Source organism: Peromyscus maniculatus, chromosome 4 (genome assembly GCF_049852395.1).
Source record: "Peromyscus maniculatus bairdii isolate BWxNUB_F1_BW_parent chromosome 4, HU_Pman_BW_mat_3.1, whole genome shotgun sequence".
NCBI classification, from domain to species: domain Eukaryota; kingdom Metazoa; phylum Chordata; class Mammalia; order Rodentia; family Cricetidae; genus Peromyscus; species Peromyscus maniculatus.
The window spans coordinates 15,485,695-15,500,483 of NC_134855.1; the positions used below are offsets into that span (position 1 = coordinate 15,485,695).

At 57.9% G+C, this 14,789-nt stretch overlaps 2 protein-coding genes across 3 annotated transcripts; both read right to left on the minus strand.

The window, feature by feature from the left end:
- Positions 1 to 1,009: 1,009 nt before the first annotated feature.
- Npdc1 (neural proliferation, differentiation and control 1) lies at positions 1,010 to 6,804 on the minus strand. 2 transcript variants are annotated; one of them, XM_006981032.4, is made up of 9 exons: positions 6,543 to 6,804; positions 3,825 to 3,971; positions 2,653 to 2,793; positions 2,365 to 2,535; positions 2,168 to 2,234; positions 2,001 to 2,088; positions 1,836 to 1,915; positions 1,512 to 1,608; positions 1,010 to 1,408 (listed from the first exon to the last, which is right to left on the minus strand). In XM_006981032.4, the coding sequence occupies exons 1-9, from the start codon at positions 6,652 to 6,654 to the stop codon at positions 1,316 to 1,318; spliced, it is 996 nt and encodes a 331-aa protein (XP_006981094.1). In that variant the 5' UTR covers positions 6,655 to 6,804; the 3' UTR covers positions 1,010 to 1,315. The 2 variants fall into 2 exon arrangements, with proteins under 2 accessions (XP_006981094.1, XP_006981093.1); XM_006981031.4 differs by having other exon boundaries at positions 2,365 to 2,538.
- A 1,819-nt stretch (positions 6,805 to 8,623) lies between these two features.
- Entpd2 (ectonucleoside triphosphate diphosphohydrolase 2) lies at positions 8,624 to 14,494 on the minus strand. Its single transcript, XM_006981033.4, has 9 exons — positions 14,076 to 14,494; positions 12,572 to 12,689; positions 11,915 to 12,065; positions 11,622 to 11,781; positions 11,309 to 11,536; positions 10,563 to 10,817; positions 10,350 to 10,469; positions 9,225 to 9,359; positions 8,624 to 9,154 (listed from the first exon to the last, which is right to left on the minus strand). Exons 1-9 carry the CDS (start codon positions 14,190 to 14,192, stop codon positions 8,951 to 8,953), a joined length of 1,488 nt encoding a protein of 495 aa, XP_006981095.1. The 5' UTR covers positions 14,193 to 14,494; the 3' UTR covers positions 8,624 to 8,950.
- Between the last annotated feature and the right edge of the window lie 295 nt (positions 14,495 to 14,789).

The window sequence follows — 14,789 nt, forward strand, 5'->3', positions numbered from 1 at the left end:
GTGTGCTCAGCAGGATCCTGACCCATCCCTGCAGACGGCACAGCTCTCAGAGAAAAAACTAAGGAGTCAGGAGGCTCCTCTCAACACATTCACTTAGCTGGGCATGCCATTAATCCCAGCAGTCAGGAGGCAGAGGCAAGCACATCTCTGAAAGCTCGAGGCCAGCCTGGTCTACAAAGTGAGTTCTAGGACAGCCAAGGGTTATGCTATTACACAGAGAAACCCTGCCTCAAACAAACAAACAAAGCCACACAAAACACACACACACACACACACACACACACACACACACACACACATTCAGGACTAAAAGTATGGCAGCTGTAATAGTCACAGATCATTTTCCAAACCATATAGAAGACAGTGCCAGTCAAATCCCAGCTCTACACATGCTTTGGGCAGGTAAGGCTCTAAGCAACATAACTCCCGTTACTTAAATCCCTGCCTCATGTACCTGGCTGTAGGTACATTGTGTTCCTCAGGTCTCTCTGCCTGGCCTGTCTCCCTCCCCTACCAACTCATTATAGGGGTCCAGGAGTCTGTCCCCTGTAAGAATCCCACAGGCCTATATGGCTATTCCCTTAACTTTCTGTCCTAGGTAGATAACAAGCAGAAATGGCGTTGGGTACTCACAGCGAGGCGTATGCCAACTACTCCCTCTCCCAACCCTTTTTATCCCCCAGAATGGGTCTTCAGAATCTCACCACCTTTGGGATCCTCTTGCCCTTCCTATTCCTAAACTCTAGGGCAGCAGAGTGAGTGGCAGGGGTGAGTCCCCACTGTGGAGGATGAGGGATATCCTGCGTTTGATTCTCCTCCAGTCCAAGTCCCTTATAGAGGTACCACCTCTCTCTGGAGGTGCAAGAGGAGGTCCCAGGCCCTCACTCCATCCCCCACGGCTCCCAGGGAGGTGGGTGACTGTGGACCAATCACACCATCAGTGAAGCCAGAAGCCACACTCCATGTCCATCCACCCCGTCTCCCAGGGAGGTAGGCCAGAAGCCACTCACAGGTTTGAAAAAGACTTTAATTGGCTTTTGTCTCCAGAACTCTCTACCCATGCCTGGCTCTAGGGGTCCTGGACTAGTCCCTCCAGTTTGAGGGTTCAGACCAGGCAGAGAATGTGCAAGCAGATGCTAGGTCTCCCGCATAAGGTGGAGAATCTCCCTGGCAAGGAAGCCCAGGGGCTGGTGCCTCCCTCCTGCCAGAAGCATGCAGAGGGTCACAATGCTGCTCTTTTCCGTGGGGAACACCAGGACTTGCTTCTCTCATCGGCGGGCCGAGGGCTGCAGGCAAGTGGGCATCACCCTAGGAGTCACTGCAGCGGAGGTGAGGAATGGGGACCGGGCACTGGTGCCGCCAGCGAGGACTGGTCAAACAGCGGGTTGCGCACCTCCATCTCCCCTGTCTGTGAAGACACTGGGTCAAGCTCCTGGCAGCAAGGCCTGGGACAGCCAGGTGAGGAGACGCCCTAGGGCCGGTAAGCCCGTCCACACCCCTAGAGCACTCACCGGTGCCAGGCCTGGGCACTCATACACCGTGAAGTCGCCGTCTTCATTCTCCTCATCGGAGGAGGCTGACTCCAGTTCCTTCGGAGGTTCCTTATGCCTAGTGGGGGTGAGATAGCTGGGTCCCCTGCGCACTCTCCAGGGCCCAGGGGCCCGGAGGTAGGTGCTCAATCTGCTGTTGCCCTGGGCGTGGGCTGGGGTAGGGGTGAGGGGCGGGGCTAGAGGTAAGAGGTTGGGTGCAGGTGGGAAAGGGCTACCAGGTGAGGTGGGGGTGGGGCGAAGGCGCAGGGGGAAAGTGGCTGCTTTTTTCAGGCTAGGGACGCTCACCGCTCCAGGCACAGCATCTGCTGTCTCTGGTGCTGGTAGTGATACATCTCAGCGCTGTGCGCCAGCCGCTGATCCCCGGGCTGTGGAAGGGGGCGGAAATGTCAGGCAAACGCCGGGGCGCCCGGAATAAAAAGAGCCAGCCTGGTGGGGGCAGGAGCTACGCACCGAGATTCGTGGTGTTGAAGGTGAAGTGGGCGCCTTGGATGTGGCAGCATAGTCGGCCTTCTGAGTCAGGCGAATCTCCCGCTGGAGCCTGGAAGGGTTTGGGGTCGAGAGGGTTGTTATGGAGCTGAAGGTCAGACCCCACCCGCCAGCTGGGGCCAGCGACTCACCTACACCAGCAGAGGGCTGCCACAGCCAGGGCGGCTGTGCTGGCCAAGCAGAAAGCCAGGATCAGCACTGTGGGAGGGAGGGGGCATTGTGAGGAGCCGTCTGAGGAGGGTCCTTAGCCTGCCTCCCGTCCCATACCCTTTGTGCCTCCTCCTTCGACCCGCCACATGCCTGTCCCTTACTGTCAACCTGGACCTACCAAGGGTGAGGCCATTTCCATGTCCGCCCTGGGGCTCCAGCGGGGACATGTGCACGGGCCCAGAAGATACAGGGGAGCCCAGGGAGGCGTGGGGCGTGGGCTGGGAGGTTCCATGAGTGGAGGGGAGGCCGGGCTCCAGTCCTTGACCCCACTGTGAGAATCCCAGAGTAGCTGCTGAGAGGCAGGCACATAAAGTCAGCGGGCCTTGACCTTTACTCAAAGAAGCAGGGTCAGGGACGTGAGCAAGGGGCAGAGAGAGGGTGGGCATGAGGGGTGGGGGGTCCTCACCAGGCTCCAGGAACTTCTGTGCAGCCTCAGGCCAGGGCTGCGCTGTAAGCCTTGAGTGCCCAGCCTCCTTTTCCTTCAGCGCTAGTTCCTGGGCCAGAGAATCGATCTCCTCTTCCAGTCTGGGCTGGGGCAGGTCCTCCCCTGAGGAGTGTGAGGGGCCATCATAGAGCGAGGCCCCCAGACCCCTTAGACAACACCTGCAGCAGGCAGTCTCCTGAGATGGATGGAGGGACCCATCCCAAGTTTCACCATCCTGGGTTACCATGGCGACAGCTGAGGGAGCTTCTTTAGGTACCAGGGGATGGGGGGTGGGAGGTGGAGAAAAGGGCTAGAGAGATGTGCAGAGGCCCATAAGAGGCGAAAGGAATGGAATCCCTTATCCTAGCCAGTGTGCCCAAAGAGCTAGGCAGAGCACTGAGACAATCCCTTTCCTTCCTTGACCACCCCCAGGCACCTTCTCTGCCCAAGAGGAGAAAGGAAATCCTGAAGGACCGGAGAGAAGCCAACGTATACCCAAATGTCTAGGCTTCTCCCAGTGCCCGCCATCAGAAAGGGAGCCTGTGGGGGTGGGCAGGGGGCCAGGCCCCCATTGATTCTCACTCTGTACCTCCCACGTGGGACCCCAATCTCCAGCAGTCCTCTGGCCTTTTCTCAGGGCCCCTCTTTACCACGTCTTCCCAGGAATCCTGGCTGGCCACACCCCCAGCACCTCTCGGGTCAAGCCCCCATCACCTGAAGGGACATCCAGACAGACTGAAGGACAGCTGTCACTGTCACGGGCCTGGCACTTCCAAACATGCTGTGTGGAGTGTACAGCGTAAGTGAGCCAAGGAAGGAGCAGGTGGCCTGGAGAGTGCCGACGGAGACACCTGGAACAGCTTTTGGCGGACTTATGTTCCAAGCCCTAACGCTCTGACCCCTCCTCTTCCTGAGGTCATCCTTTACCCTAGGAGGACTCAACTGCCATAGGCCTCAGCCTAGTTCCAACACTGGGCCAGCACCATCTTGAAAGGTTAAAAGGGCTTTGTCGCTCCTAGAGTGACAGGAGTTCCAGGCTGGTCTTGGACCTGAGTGCTCCACAAAGATCAGGAGGATGGGCCCGCAGGGCAAGGCAGGAAGGGAGGGAAGGGTTCTCACCCACCCATTTCCCCTGAATCTACACTCTGGCGTACCAGAAGACTGGTGCATCCTGGGTACACACAGCCCTTGCTGGTCTTCCTGGAAGGACTGAAGGCATGGTCCACAGGCATGAGCGCCCGGTGGGCATCTGGCCCGCCTCTTCAGGGCACAGTCCAGGCTTCCAGGACAGGTGGGAGCATCTGAGGAAGAAGCAGGGGCATGGCCCATCTCAGCCGGCAACAGCAGCCCTGCTTAGGAACCCCTCCTTCCACAGAGCTGGCCAGGCCTGTCTCCGGCCATTGTTCTGGGCAGGCCCTGCCTTCCGGCTGCCAAGTCTCAGAATCAGGAAGCCAACAGTCCCAAGTCTTTGGAGAACTACCCTGCCCCATCCATTCCTCTCAGTCCTGCTACCAGGCCTAAGCCTTACCCTTAAAGAAGAACTGACCCTAACTGTCCAGTCAGCCTCCAGAAAAGGACTGTATAGTCCTCCAAGGCTGGCTTTTGACCTTTGTGTGGCTCAGAGTGAGCCAGGACCTTTCATCCAGATTGCTACTGAGGACAGAGCTCTATTCTCTCTTTGGCTCAGGAGCAGCAAAGGATGCTGGGTAGCCATTTCTCCTAAACACTGGGTGTTCTCTCTGGACACCATCACATAATCCTACAACCCTAGAGTGTAGTCTAGCAGGCCACAGAACAAATGCTCAGTCCAGAAGACAGAAGACTCTCCCTGTCTAGCCTTTGTCTTGAGAGCAGAGAAAAGCCACTGGGATTTGGGAGACCAGCTAGATGGAGCTAGCTAGATACAATGAGGGCATTGAGAGGCCTGGGCTGGTCAGCACTGGGGATGCCAGTCTAGGTCATAGTTCCCAGTCCCATTTTTTGTCTTCTTCATTTGGGGCCCAGAGCATGGTGTTCTGCTTACACATGCCAATTAGTACCATGCTGATGGAGGTAGACAGAACAGTGACCCTCATGCCTCAGTTTCTCCTGTGGGGTGTATAAGTTCAGTTGCTTCAAAGCTAAGGAATATTTCCAACCTGGGACCCTGGTCCCTGGCCCAGGAAGCCAGCAGAGCCAAGGGACTACCCAGCAGGACATCAACCTTGCCTGGTGAGTGTCTCTGGCCAATTGGGTCCTTCCTCCCCTCAGCCCCACCACCACGGCACACGGCACACGGCACACGGCAGGCAATGCCAGTCGGGCCCCCTGGGATGTGGAGGACATTCTGCAGCCTTTGACTTAGTTTCCTTTTGTAATCTGACACTCTACATCTACTGGAAAGAAGTTCCAGCAGCCCCGAGGGCAGGTGGGACACTGAAGGCCAGGCCAGGCCCTTCTATCCTGCATAGGCTGGATCACCAGACTCCAGTGACAGCGATCTGGGCTTGGGGCTTGGAATAGTTAAACATTAAACCTGTGCCAGAAGGCTTACATGGACTCCACCCACCAGCTAGGCTCCAGGGAGCCAGTTAGTCCCTGCCCCTGGTGCTGATAACCTAGTCAGATCTATACTAGAGGTGTGTGGCACAAGGCTGGTGTGGACCTCCCTAGCCCACCGGCCTATTGTTTAATCTTGGATAGAAAGACCCTCTCCAGCCTGGGTGTGACGAGGAGGTCCCAGGAACAACGGTAACTGGAGAGTAACTGGTATTCTACCCATGCTGGGCTACTGGCCCTCCAGGTGTGGTAAGGAGATGCTTAGGGACGGACGGGTCAAGCCAGGTCTCTGTATTCAGCTACCGTGGCCAACGTGCAGAGGCCAGCACCGGCCCTGTAGTCCCACTCCTGAGGGGGCTCCACCCGGGAGGCAGGCTCTTCAGCAGGTGGCCTGTACTACCTCTGGCAAGGCCTGGTCTGGCCCTCCACCCTCCCCCAGAGTCTCTTCCAGTCACGCCAACCTTCAGGGTTGTTTGCCGGGGAGGAGGCCTGCCCAGCTCTTAAGGCCCCACACGCAGAACAATCTCGTTGGAGTCCCATTTGTGCCACAAACCAGTCACCTCTCAGTGCCTCGGTTTCCTCATCTGTAAGCTGGGCTCAAAGCACCTCCCCTTCAGAGCTCCAGAACTCAGCGAGCATATATACGGGCACCCTCTCCCACCTCACTCCCTTCAGGGAGATACGATTTGGATCCTGTGGCTTCAGGACCCATCTGGCAAGAATGTTTTCCCAGGCTGGGCTCACACTCTTCTGAAGGGTCAACATACAGACCTCAGTCCAGAAGACTGGGTGGCACTGTGCCCTCCAGGGCAGGGGATGGAGGCAGCCTGACCCCACTAAGTTGGAACAAGACCCTAATGGGCCTGGAACTCTTAGACTCTGCCATGGGAACCCACCCCAAGACAAGGCTGACAGCAGCAAAGGCCCACAGTCACCGGGAACAACCTTGCCGACTGGAAACGGCAGAGACACAGAAACAAAGACACCGGATCCCCTCTGAGGGCCACCGGGAACCAGATGGCTGCAGACGCCCAGAAAGACATCCGGAGACACACGCCGAATTGGCTCAGGGACCCAGAAACAAAGACCAGAAGCTCATGAAATCTACGTTCGCCTCCAGTAACCTGAGAGAAGACTCATCCAACCTGGCCTTCAACGGGCCTGACCTGTTTACCCAATCCATGGCCAGCGGACCGGACCTGCCTGGCCTGCGGGCCCGGGTGAGGCCAGGGCGGTGGCAGGGAGGACGAGGGTGGCGCCGGGGGTTAGGATTCCCCGCCCGGCGATCCCGGCCCCGGAGCGCCCCGCAGCCTGCGCCCAGAGCGATAGCTCACCCGGGCGGCGGGCGGTGGCACTGTTCAGGGCCGCTCCGAGGATGAGGCCGGAGAGCAGCAGCCGCAGCAGCCGCAGGTGCCGCGAGGAAGGCGGAGGGATCGGCGTCGCCATGCTTCAGCGCCGCCACCCGGGCAGCATGGCACCCCGCGCCCCCGGGCTCAGTACCGGCTCCGGGAACCGTGACTGGAGAAGCCGGGAAGCGAGAGGGGGCGGAGGAGGAAGAGGAAAAGAGGAGGAGGCGGCGCTGACGCTGCGGCAAAGGATCCGGGATGCGATGGAGGATCAGCGGCCAGAGGAGCGTGTAGGGAGTGCGCCTGCGCGCTCCACCTGCGGGGGCGGGACATCTCCAGACTGAGCCCCCTCCCTCTGCGACCTGTTGAGGGTCCCCATTCTACAGGCGACTAAGTACCTCGGGCCCTCCAGCCTCTGCAGCAGGATACCTTCTCGTTACCCAGAAATCTGGTTTAGGATTGACTAGGAGTGGGCGTCCCAAGATACATGCCTTCCTCTTAGTGGTCCGACTGCCAGACCGTAGACCCTATTGGAGCGGAGGGCCTTAGACTAGGCGAACACCAGGAGCAAACACTGGCTGTCCTGGAACTTGTTATGTAGACCAGGCTAGCTGTTGCAGGCTTGCAAAGCGTATCAAAGGATAAACAGGTGCACATAGACGCACAGGTGTACTCAGAGACGCCTCCGGGCTTTCTAAGCCGCGAAGTATAAAGCAAACACAGCAGGCTCACAAGTAGATCTCTCCTGACGCCAGTTTCCGAGTGAGTCCACAAGGGGGCAAAAGTAAATTGACGTTGCTGCTGACAGGCGTCTGGGAGCTGTCCAAGGTGGTCACTGTCCCAGGTGATGGTTTTCAGTTCCCTTGAGTCACACAACATGGAGCATCCACGGTGCCTTGTATTCATTTTTCACTTCCAGTCCCCTGAGAACACACCCCATCCCATCCAGAGACCTCCCACTGACTCAGTCAAGAAAGCAAGGTTGAAGCTAACTGTGGTGGTGGACTCCTTTAATCCCACCACTCGAGAGGCAGAAGTAGGAGGTTATCTGTGAGTTCAAGACCAGCTTGGTCTACATATCAAGTTCCAGGACAGCCAGGGATACACAGTGAGACCCTGTCTTAAAAATGTAAAACAGATACTGGGCGGTGGTGGCGCACACCTTTAATCCCAGCACTTGGGAAGCAGAGGCAGGCAGATCTCTGTGAGTTCGAGGCCAGCCTGGTCTACAAAGCAAGTTCCAGGATAGTCAGAGCTTTTACACAGAGAAACCTTGTCTCAAGCCCCCCCCCAAATATAAAACAGAAAAAAAAAATCTTGGCAGGCAGTGGTGGCGCACGCCTTTAGTCCCAGCACTCAGAAGGCAGAGGCAGGCGGATCTCTGTGAGTTCGAGGTCAGGCTGGTCTACAGATCAAGCTCCAGGACAGCCAAAGCTGCACAGAGAAATCCTGTCTCAAAAAACAAAACAACAAAAACGTAAAACAGAAAGACAAGAAGATTGAGTTCGCCAGCCCTGTACTTCTCTCAGTCCCTCGGGCTCACAGTGTCAAAGCGGAGACTTGCTGTTGTAGGTTTACAAAATGTATCAAAGAATGACGCTGTGTGTGCCTGTGCACCCCCAAACCAGCCCTCAAAACCCTGACGGAACAGAACTTGTGTCTGAACTCATTTCCCTAAAGGAGGCAGGGAGAAGTAGCATACCCAGGCCATTCTTCTCTACTTAGAGAACACAGAAACTTAGGTGTGGAATGCAGGGCTCTTGACACTTCCGGAGCCTCTGCAGTGGGTGGGGTGGGGGGGTCAGCAACCTCGGGGTACATCCTCAACCCCTACCTATGTCACCAAGGGGGACCTGAGGTTTGTTAGGGTTTTGTCAGCCAAAGAGGACTCAGACTCAGGACAGCCCAGACCAGTGTAGAAGTGTGCCTTCGTAGCCTCAGGTCTGGTCCAGGAAGGAAGGAAGCAGGAAAAGTCAGTATCTTGGAACCAGGCTAGCTCTGAATGACCAACACAGCTGGAAGGAGGACCAGCATCAGAAGGGTGCCCCACCCTACGAACACTTCACTGCTTTAGGAAAAATCTTTTATTACAAAATTTGTACAAGTAGGCATTGAACTGACTCCTAGCCCGTAGGCTCTGGTGGCTGCCTTTCTAAAGGCCCAGGCTATGCCCAGGAAGTTCCAGGGCCCTGAAGATCAGAACAAAGGTCCCTCTCTGCACGGACCTCACCCTGAGTCACAGGCTGAGACCTGACACCCCAGGGAGAGAGAGGGGGGAGAAATACTTGAGATCTGGAGAGGCCTGCAGGGGCCTACCAAGGTGACTGTAGATGTCGATCCCCAGGCTGACTCTGTCAGAGGTGTCCTGGGGGTTGCGAGCACCTCCCAGTGCACCCCTAGAGGGCGCCGGGGGACTTGGCGGAGCGCACCTGACGCAGGACCAGGACCAGCGCCGCCAAGAGCAGGACGGCGAAGAGCAGGAGGAGAGCGACCCAGGAGCTGAAGTGAGTCCCCTTACGTAGTCTCGGAAGGTCAGCCGGAATCAGGTTGGTCAAATTCAGCATGTAGCCCAGCGCCCAGCCGACAGCCGTGTCTGCGGCCTGAGAGGGGGCGTGGCGTCAGCTTCCCAGAGGCCCCGCCCCGAATCCTCCGGCCCCACCCATCACCCACCTTCTTTTGGAAGACCACTCCGCTGAAGGAGCGCTCATCAAAGCGGTAGCCGCGGCTTAGCAGCTGTTGTATGAACATGGCTCCGGCGCAGTAGTCAGCCAGGCGGGCCTGCTGCCCTGGCACTCGAGCCTGGAGCTAAGAAGAAAGGAAGACATCGTTAGATGAAGAACCACGAGGAACTACGGCCCGCGGGGTAAGGCGCCCTCCCTACAGCTCAGGCCGGAAATACACAGAAAGACCTAGTCCAAGACGCCCTTCCCAGGCAGACACTCCTCTGGGATAAACCACATGACTGCTGGAAGGCCTTGTGTCCTTCCTTCCAACAGCCAGATGGAGAGGACGCAGCCACTGGGAGCAGGAGAGTGGCACTCTTGCTTCATAACCAAAGGAACAGAGGGCCGGCCTCGAATGCTGCTCTCTGACTACCGGACCCCACTTTTCTGAGACCTTGAAGTGTGCCTAAGACTAGGAGGCCCCATTTCTCCAGATTTGGTGGCCACCTCACACTCCAGCTATCCAGAGCTCTCTATTCTTCCTTACCTGGAACTAGTGTTTAGCCCGCGGCCAGAACCAGAAATCTGGTGGCATCTTCAAGCCCAAGCCCTGCTGAGTCTCTCCTGAGTAGTCTTTTCCCACTGGTGAGACATCCTTTGGCACACTCTGTCCTCGACACCTGCCTTTCCGTCCCTGCCTGCTTTGAGCTCCCTGTCGCCACAGAGACTTGGCAATCCCACTTGCTCTCCAGCCCAGGGCGGGAGAGATGGCTCAGAGGTTAAGAGCACTGGCTGCTCTTCCAGAGGACCCAGGTTCAATTCCCAGCACCCACATGGCAGCTCACAACTGTCTGGAACCAGTGGATCTGACACCCTCACAAAGTCATACAGGTCAAACACCAATGCATATAAAAATTATGAACTAATTCATTAATTAAAAAAAAAGATCAGACCCCAAGGAGACCACTGAATTTCTACCTTACCCAGTCCCAAGATCCCCCTCTGGACATTTCTTGAGTCTACCTATGACAGCCAGCAGTCTGAAATGACTGGGTCTCTCTATATGTAGAGCAAATAAATGAATGGCCCAGTCTCCCACCCAGCCATGGAGAATATGGGGGACAGGCCTCACCTCAGCCCAGGTCTGGTTGCAGACGATCTCCGTGGCTGCCTCCAGCTGCTGCAGGGTTCCCACAGGCAGCTCCATCACCGTCCTCAGGAAGTCCACCGTGTAGTAGAAAGCAGAAAAGGCCTGTGGGAGACGGATTGTGCAGTCATACTCCGACAAGACGCCAGATGCTTAATGCCTTTGCCGCCCCCCCCCCAGCCCTCTACCCAGACTCACTATGAAGTTCCCAGTCACAGGGGGCTGGAAGACCCCGTTGAAGGAGCACTGGGAAAAGGGGCAGGAGGAGAAGTTGAAGAGCCCAGAGACCAGGTCACGGCAGAGGGCAGGGCTGCTGGTCCCCGCGACTCTGACAAGGGTACTGCCATTGAAGGTCGGAGGACGCTGGCCCACAGTGCATGGTGACTGGTAGACTTCCCGGAGCAGCACTTGCGTGGAGTAGCCCCTTGGCCAGCAGGGGTGGAAGTGGTGGGTCTGGGGAGTTAACCAGAGTACGGAGAGAATTCTCTACTGGAGTCGCTGCCCTCCACCCCGCCCCAGAGAAGCAGCATGATGAACTGTCCACAGATCCAACTGGGGAAACGCCCCTTTTGTGTTCCTGAACCATCATGGCTAACCATGACCTGCTGAGATGGCCTTTGGCTCTCCTTACACTAGACCCCTATTCCTGACCCTTTATCCCATTGAATTCCTCCCCACCTGTCTTCAAGCTGAGGCACACCCCGCTGGAGAAGCACTGGTCAGGGGACCTGGTGGTTGAGGCTGAACGGGGACATCACCATGGAGGTCTGACCCACTGTGGGCCTCACAGCCATGTGTGCATCCACGTGAAAGGAGGCCTCTCTTACGGTCCCTGAGGTCAGTATTAGTGCTTCCCCGGCTCTGCCCTGTGGCCTTTGGTCCCTTCTTCCTCCCTTCCTCAAGGAGGCACCGGCGCGGTGTGGTGGTTGGGATTGGAGAGGCACCTGGAGGGCACTGGCCAGCAGCCTCTGAAGAACCTGGTCTCGGCCATAGCAGAGGAAGCTGTGGGTGTAGACACGGTAGTGCTGGCCATAGAGCCGCAGATGGACCTCACTGTCTGGATCTTCAGATGGGCTGGTTGTCTCAAAGGTGATCTGTGTTGAGGCACCCCCAAGGTCCATGGCCCCCAGAGTTCCCTTCCGCGGCCGGACCCACCGGCCCACCCAGCCGTACTGTGAAGAGCAGAAATTGGGTTAAGGCAGTGGGCAGGCAAGGCCCGCAGGACCCCGGGCTCTTTGGGCCAGCTGCAGGGCCCACCTTGATGAAGTTCTCCAGCAGGTAATTGGCAGTCACCCAGCCAAACACCCCTTCATCCTGTCCCGAGAGGATTCGAGCACCACGGAAGTCAAAGGGGTACTGTGTGAGCGTCTCTGTCACGGCCTCAAGCACCCTGGCTGTGGCCTCTGGGCTGGTCAGGCTGTGGAATGGGGAGGACTCTGATGGAACTCATCCCCAGATGCCCTCTGCCAGGCATTCCTGAGAGCTTGCCCACGGAGGGGGTGTGAAGGGCTGTGAAGGCCGCTGGGCCAAGTCAGGGTATAGGTACTCACTTGAGTAGGCGCATGCCTGCTGTGGCTCCCAGGTAGAGCGGTGTGCTGGCATGTCTGTCTTTGGGCACATCCCGAAGTGCCTGTTCAAGACACTCGACCAGACTCTGGCCCGCCCTAGAAGGGTCCTTTGCGTAGCTGGAGATGCCCCCACCTAGAGAGAGCAAGGAGTTGGACCCAGGCTTGGTAGATGGTTTCCAGGTGGGACATAGGCTGATGAGGCTGCTTAGACATACCCTCCCAGCTTAATCCCAGAGATAGCCAATTCAGAGACAAAGGGTCCAGGTGCCACCCAGAGTCTCTGAAGCTGCCGTCTGCCTGGTGGGTGTGGGCACAGGTGCCAGGAGAAAGACTCAGGCATTGTCAGCCTAGCCTAGCCTCCAAAGAACCTGCCTGGATACACGCTTAGATCCTCGGAGCCCCACCTGCCTGTCTATAGTGTAGAGACCTGTCTTGGGCCATTAAACCCCAATGATTCCACCTGCTCCCCAGGACTTCTATTCCAGAACATAAGGCACCCACAGCCCCTCCCAGGTCCAGAGAACCCAGCCTCTCTTTGAACTCCTGCATTGAGTAAGCCCCACCTAGCAGCAAGCAGAAGAGAATGACTGTTTGGGCCTGTGAAGCTAAGACTGAACAATAACCCAAGACCGTGCTCACCGTGAACATCACAAGAGCTGTGCTGACCCACAATGCCTGTGTCGTTCTCTTTGTCCGCCGGCCACTTGTAGACAAACATGGATGTGTGCGAAGAGCCAGCATCCAGAACGATGCCATACTGCAGGTGGGAGTGCTAAGTCAGCCCGAGGGACGGACGTAGGGACTCCCTTTAGCATTCCAGTTCTCACTCCCACCAGTTGTGGATCAAGGTACACGTTGAAGCCCAGAGACAGTCAAGGGCATCCACAGTGATAGAGCCTGAACAGAAGGAGGCTGACCAGGAGTTCCTGGGGTGACCCCCCCCCCCAACTGCCTGAGGATGGCACTGCCGAGCACCAGAAAGTAGACTTCCTCGCGAGGACAACCGAGGGGCCAGGGACAGAGGGTCCCAAGAGCACATCGGGAACTTTGCCTTGGGGACACAAGGTCCTCAGTTCAGGGGGGCCACACCCAAGAGCTACTCTTCCTTCTTTCTCCGCTCTACCTGTATCTGCAGAGACCTTAGCCTGACCTGAGAATGTGAAGTAAGGGCTGCTGGGAAAGAATGTGGCTGAAGCTGAGTGTAGGTCTCCAATCCACACTCCTCCCTGAGCCTAAACGCCAGGGAGAGTCTGGTTTTGCAGAGCTGAGCGGGGCGCTGGATGGGCTTTCTTTGCAGGGTAGCCTGCTCCAGGGGGCCGGACTCCAGCTGAGGGAGCCTGGCTGGACACCAGCCTGGGGCAAGTGCCAGTTCTAGCCTGGGAAAGGGCTGCTCCAGTCCTCCCGCACACCAGGGAACTCCTCCAGAGCCAGCCAGATACAATGATCCAACTCCCACACCCCAAAGCCCATCCCGCATAGCTACAGAGCTCTTCCCCTTCCATCCTGGGTCCCTGGGGCTGGGATGTCCACTCTCCACACAAACTCAGCACAAGATCAACAAAAGGTTAGTTGCCAGCTTCTAGCCTGAGGCTTGGTGACGGAGACCCCTTTAGACCAGCGAGCTTCCTTCAAGTGTCAGTGTTCAGACCTTGGTCTGAGAGGGGTTGGAGGCCCCTAGTGTGTGCTCTCCCCTATCTGGAGCTGAATCTAGAACCAATGCTCTTCTATAACGGCGCGCTCTGGGTGTTGCCCGGAAATCGCGCTGGACTAGGGGCGGGGGTTCTTGCCACAGCTAGGGGAGATGAGAACCACATGAAGGGAGCGGGAAGACAGCTCCTCCGGGGAATTGGCAGCTTCATCGCGAAGCCGCAACAGAGGAATTCCCACGAACTTGGCCTCCAGTGCCGTGGAGCTCCGGAAGCGTCGCTGTCACCCCGCGGACTCAGTAAAAATCAAGCGCGGAACCTAGGACCCGGCTGGAGGTACAGCGCGGGTTGGTCCCGCGCTGACGCGGGAGCCCTAGGCGTTCCGCCGGCGCGCTCCTGGATTCCCCGACAGCTCCCTGTCCCCGTCTCCCCCGTCCCCGCCCCCCTAGTCCCCAGCCAGCTGCTTCCCAGACGAGCGCCGCGATGGGCGCGTGCACCTTGAGGGCGGGCGGCTCCCGGACGTCTTGGGTAGGAACGCACAGCAGCAGGAGGCCGGCGAGACCCACCGCAGCCAGCAGCAGGGGTGGCAGCAGAGACAGCAACTTTCCGGCCATGGGAGCGCGCCGGAGAACACGGCAGGGACCCGGGACAGCGAGCAGCGGGGAGGCCTGGGTGGCCCGGGGCCCAGGGTTAGGTGCCGGGGCGGGGCTGCAGGAGGCCCGCCCACATGAAGGCCCACCCACCGCGGGACCAGCCCAAAGTCGGCCCTGCCCCTTCCGAAGGCGCGCAGGTGACTGAAGAGGTGCGGGTGACTCAGCCGCACCACCCCTTCTCTCTCAGGCTCTTGGCTGAATCTCCCCACAGCTCTCAGCCACGGTCCTCCTTCCCGGGCAAAGAGTGTGGCCAGCTCGGTCCTGGGGGGTCCTGGGGAGTCGTGAGAGAAGGATACCTGGTGTTGGGGATTGGCTGGACTGGTTGCTAGGCAGCCTCGCTTGGAGAGTGCTGCGCCCTCGGAGCCAAATTTGTCCCTGGCCTGGGAAAAGCAAGCCGAGAGAACTAAGTTTCAACTACTGGGTCTTGGCTGGAGGCTCAGAAGGTCCTAGGGGCTCAGCATCTGCTTGTGGAGCAGGCACGAGGGGCAGGGACGACTCCCGGGGCTAATGAGCACCAAGTGGCTCTGACCTGAAAAGGGCAGGCATGACCTGCCATCA

Excerpts from the sequence above, each read along its gene's own strand:
- Npdc1 (XM_006981031.4), bottom strand. The coding sequence starts at position 6,654 with ATGGCGACGCCGATCCCTCCGCCTTCCTCGCGGCACCTGCGGCTGCTG. Across the intron at positions 2,539-2,652 it reads ACAGAAGTTCCTGGAGCCTG|CAGCTACTCTGGGATTCTCA; the intron begins GTGAGGACCCCC and ends CCTGCCTCTCAG. Across the intron at positions 2,089-2,167 it reads GCAGCCCTCTGCTGGTGTAG|GCTCCAGCGGGAGATTCGCC; the intron begins GTGAGTCGCTGG and ends AAACCCTTCCAG.
- Entpd2 (XM_006981033.4), bottom strand. The coding sequence starts at position 14,192 with ATGGCCGGAAAGTTGCTGTCTCTGCTGCCACCCCTGCTGCTGGCTGCG. Across the intron at positions 12,690-14,075 it reads GGGAGCCGCCCGCCCTCAAG|TATGGCATCGTTCTGGATGC; the intron begins GTGCACGCGCCC and ends TCCCACCTGCAG. Across the intron at positions 12,066-12,571 it reads CAGCTCTTGTGATGTTCACG|GTGGGGGCATCTCCAGCTAC; the intron begins GTGAGCACGGTC and ends TGCTCTCTCTAG.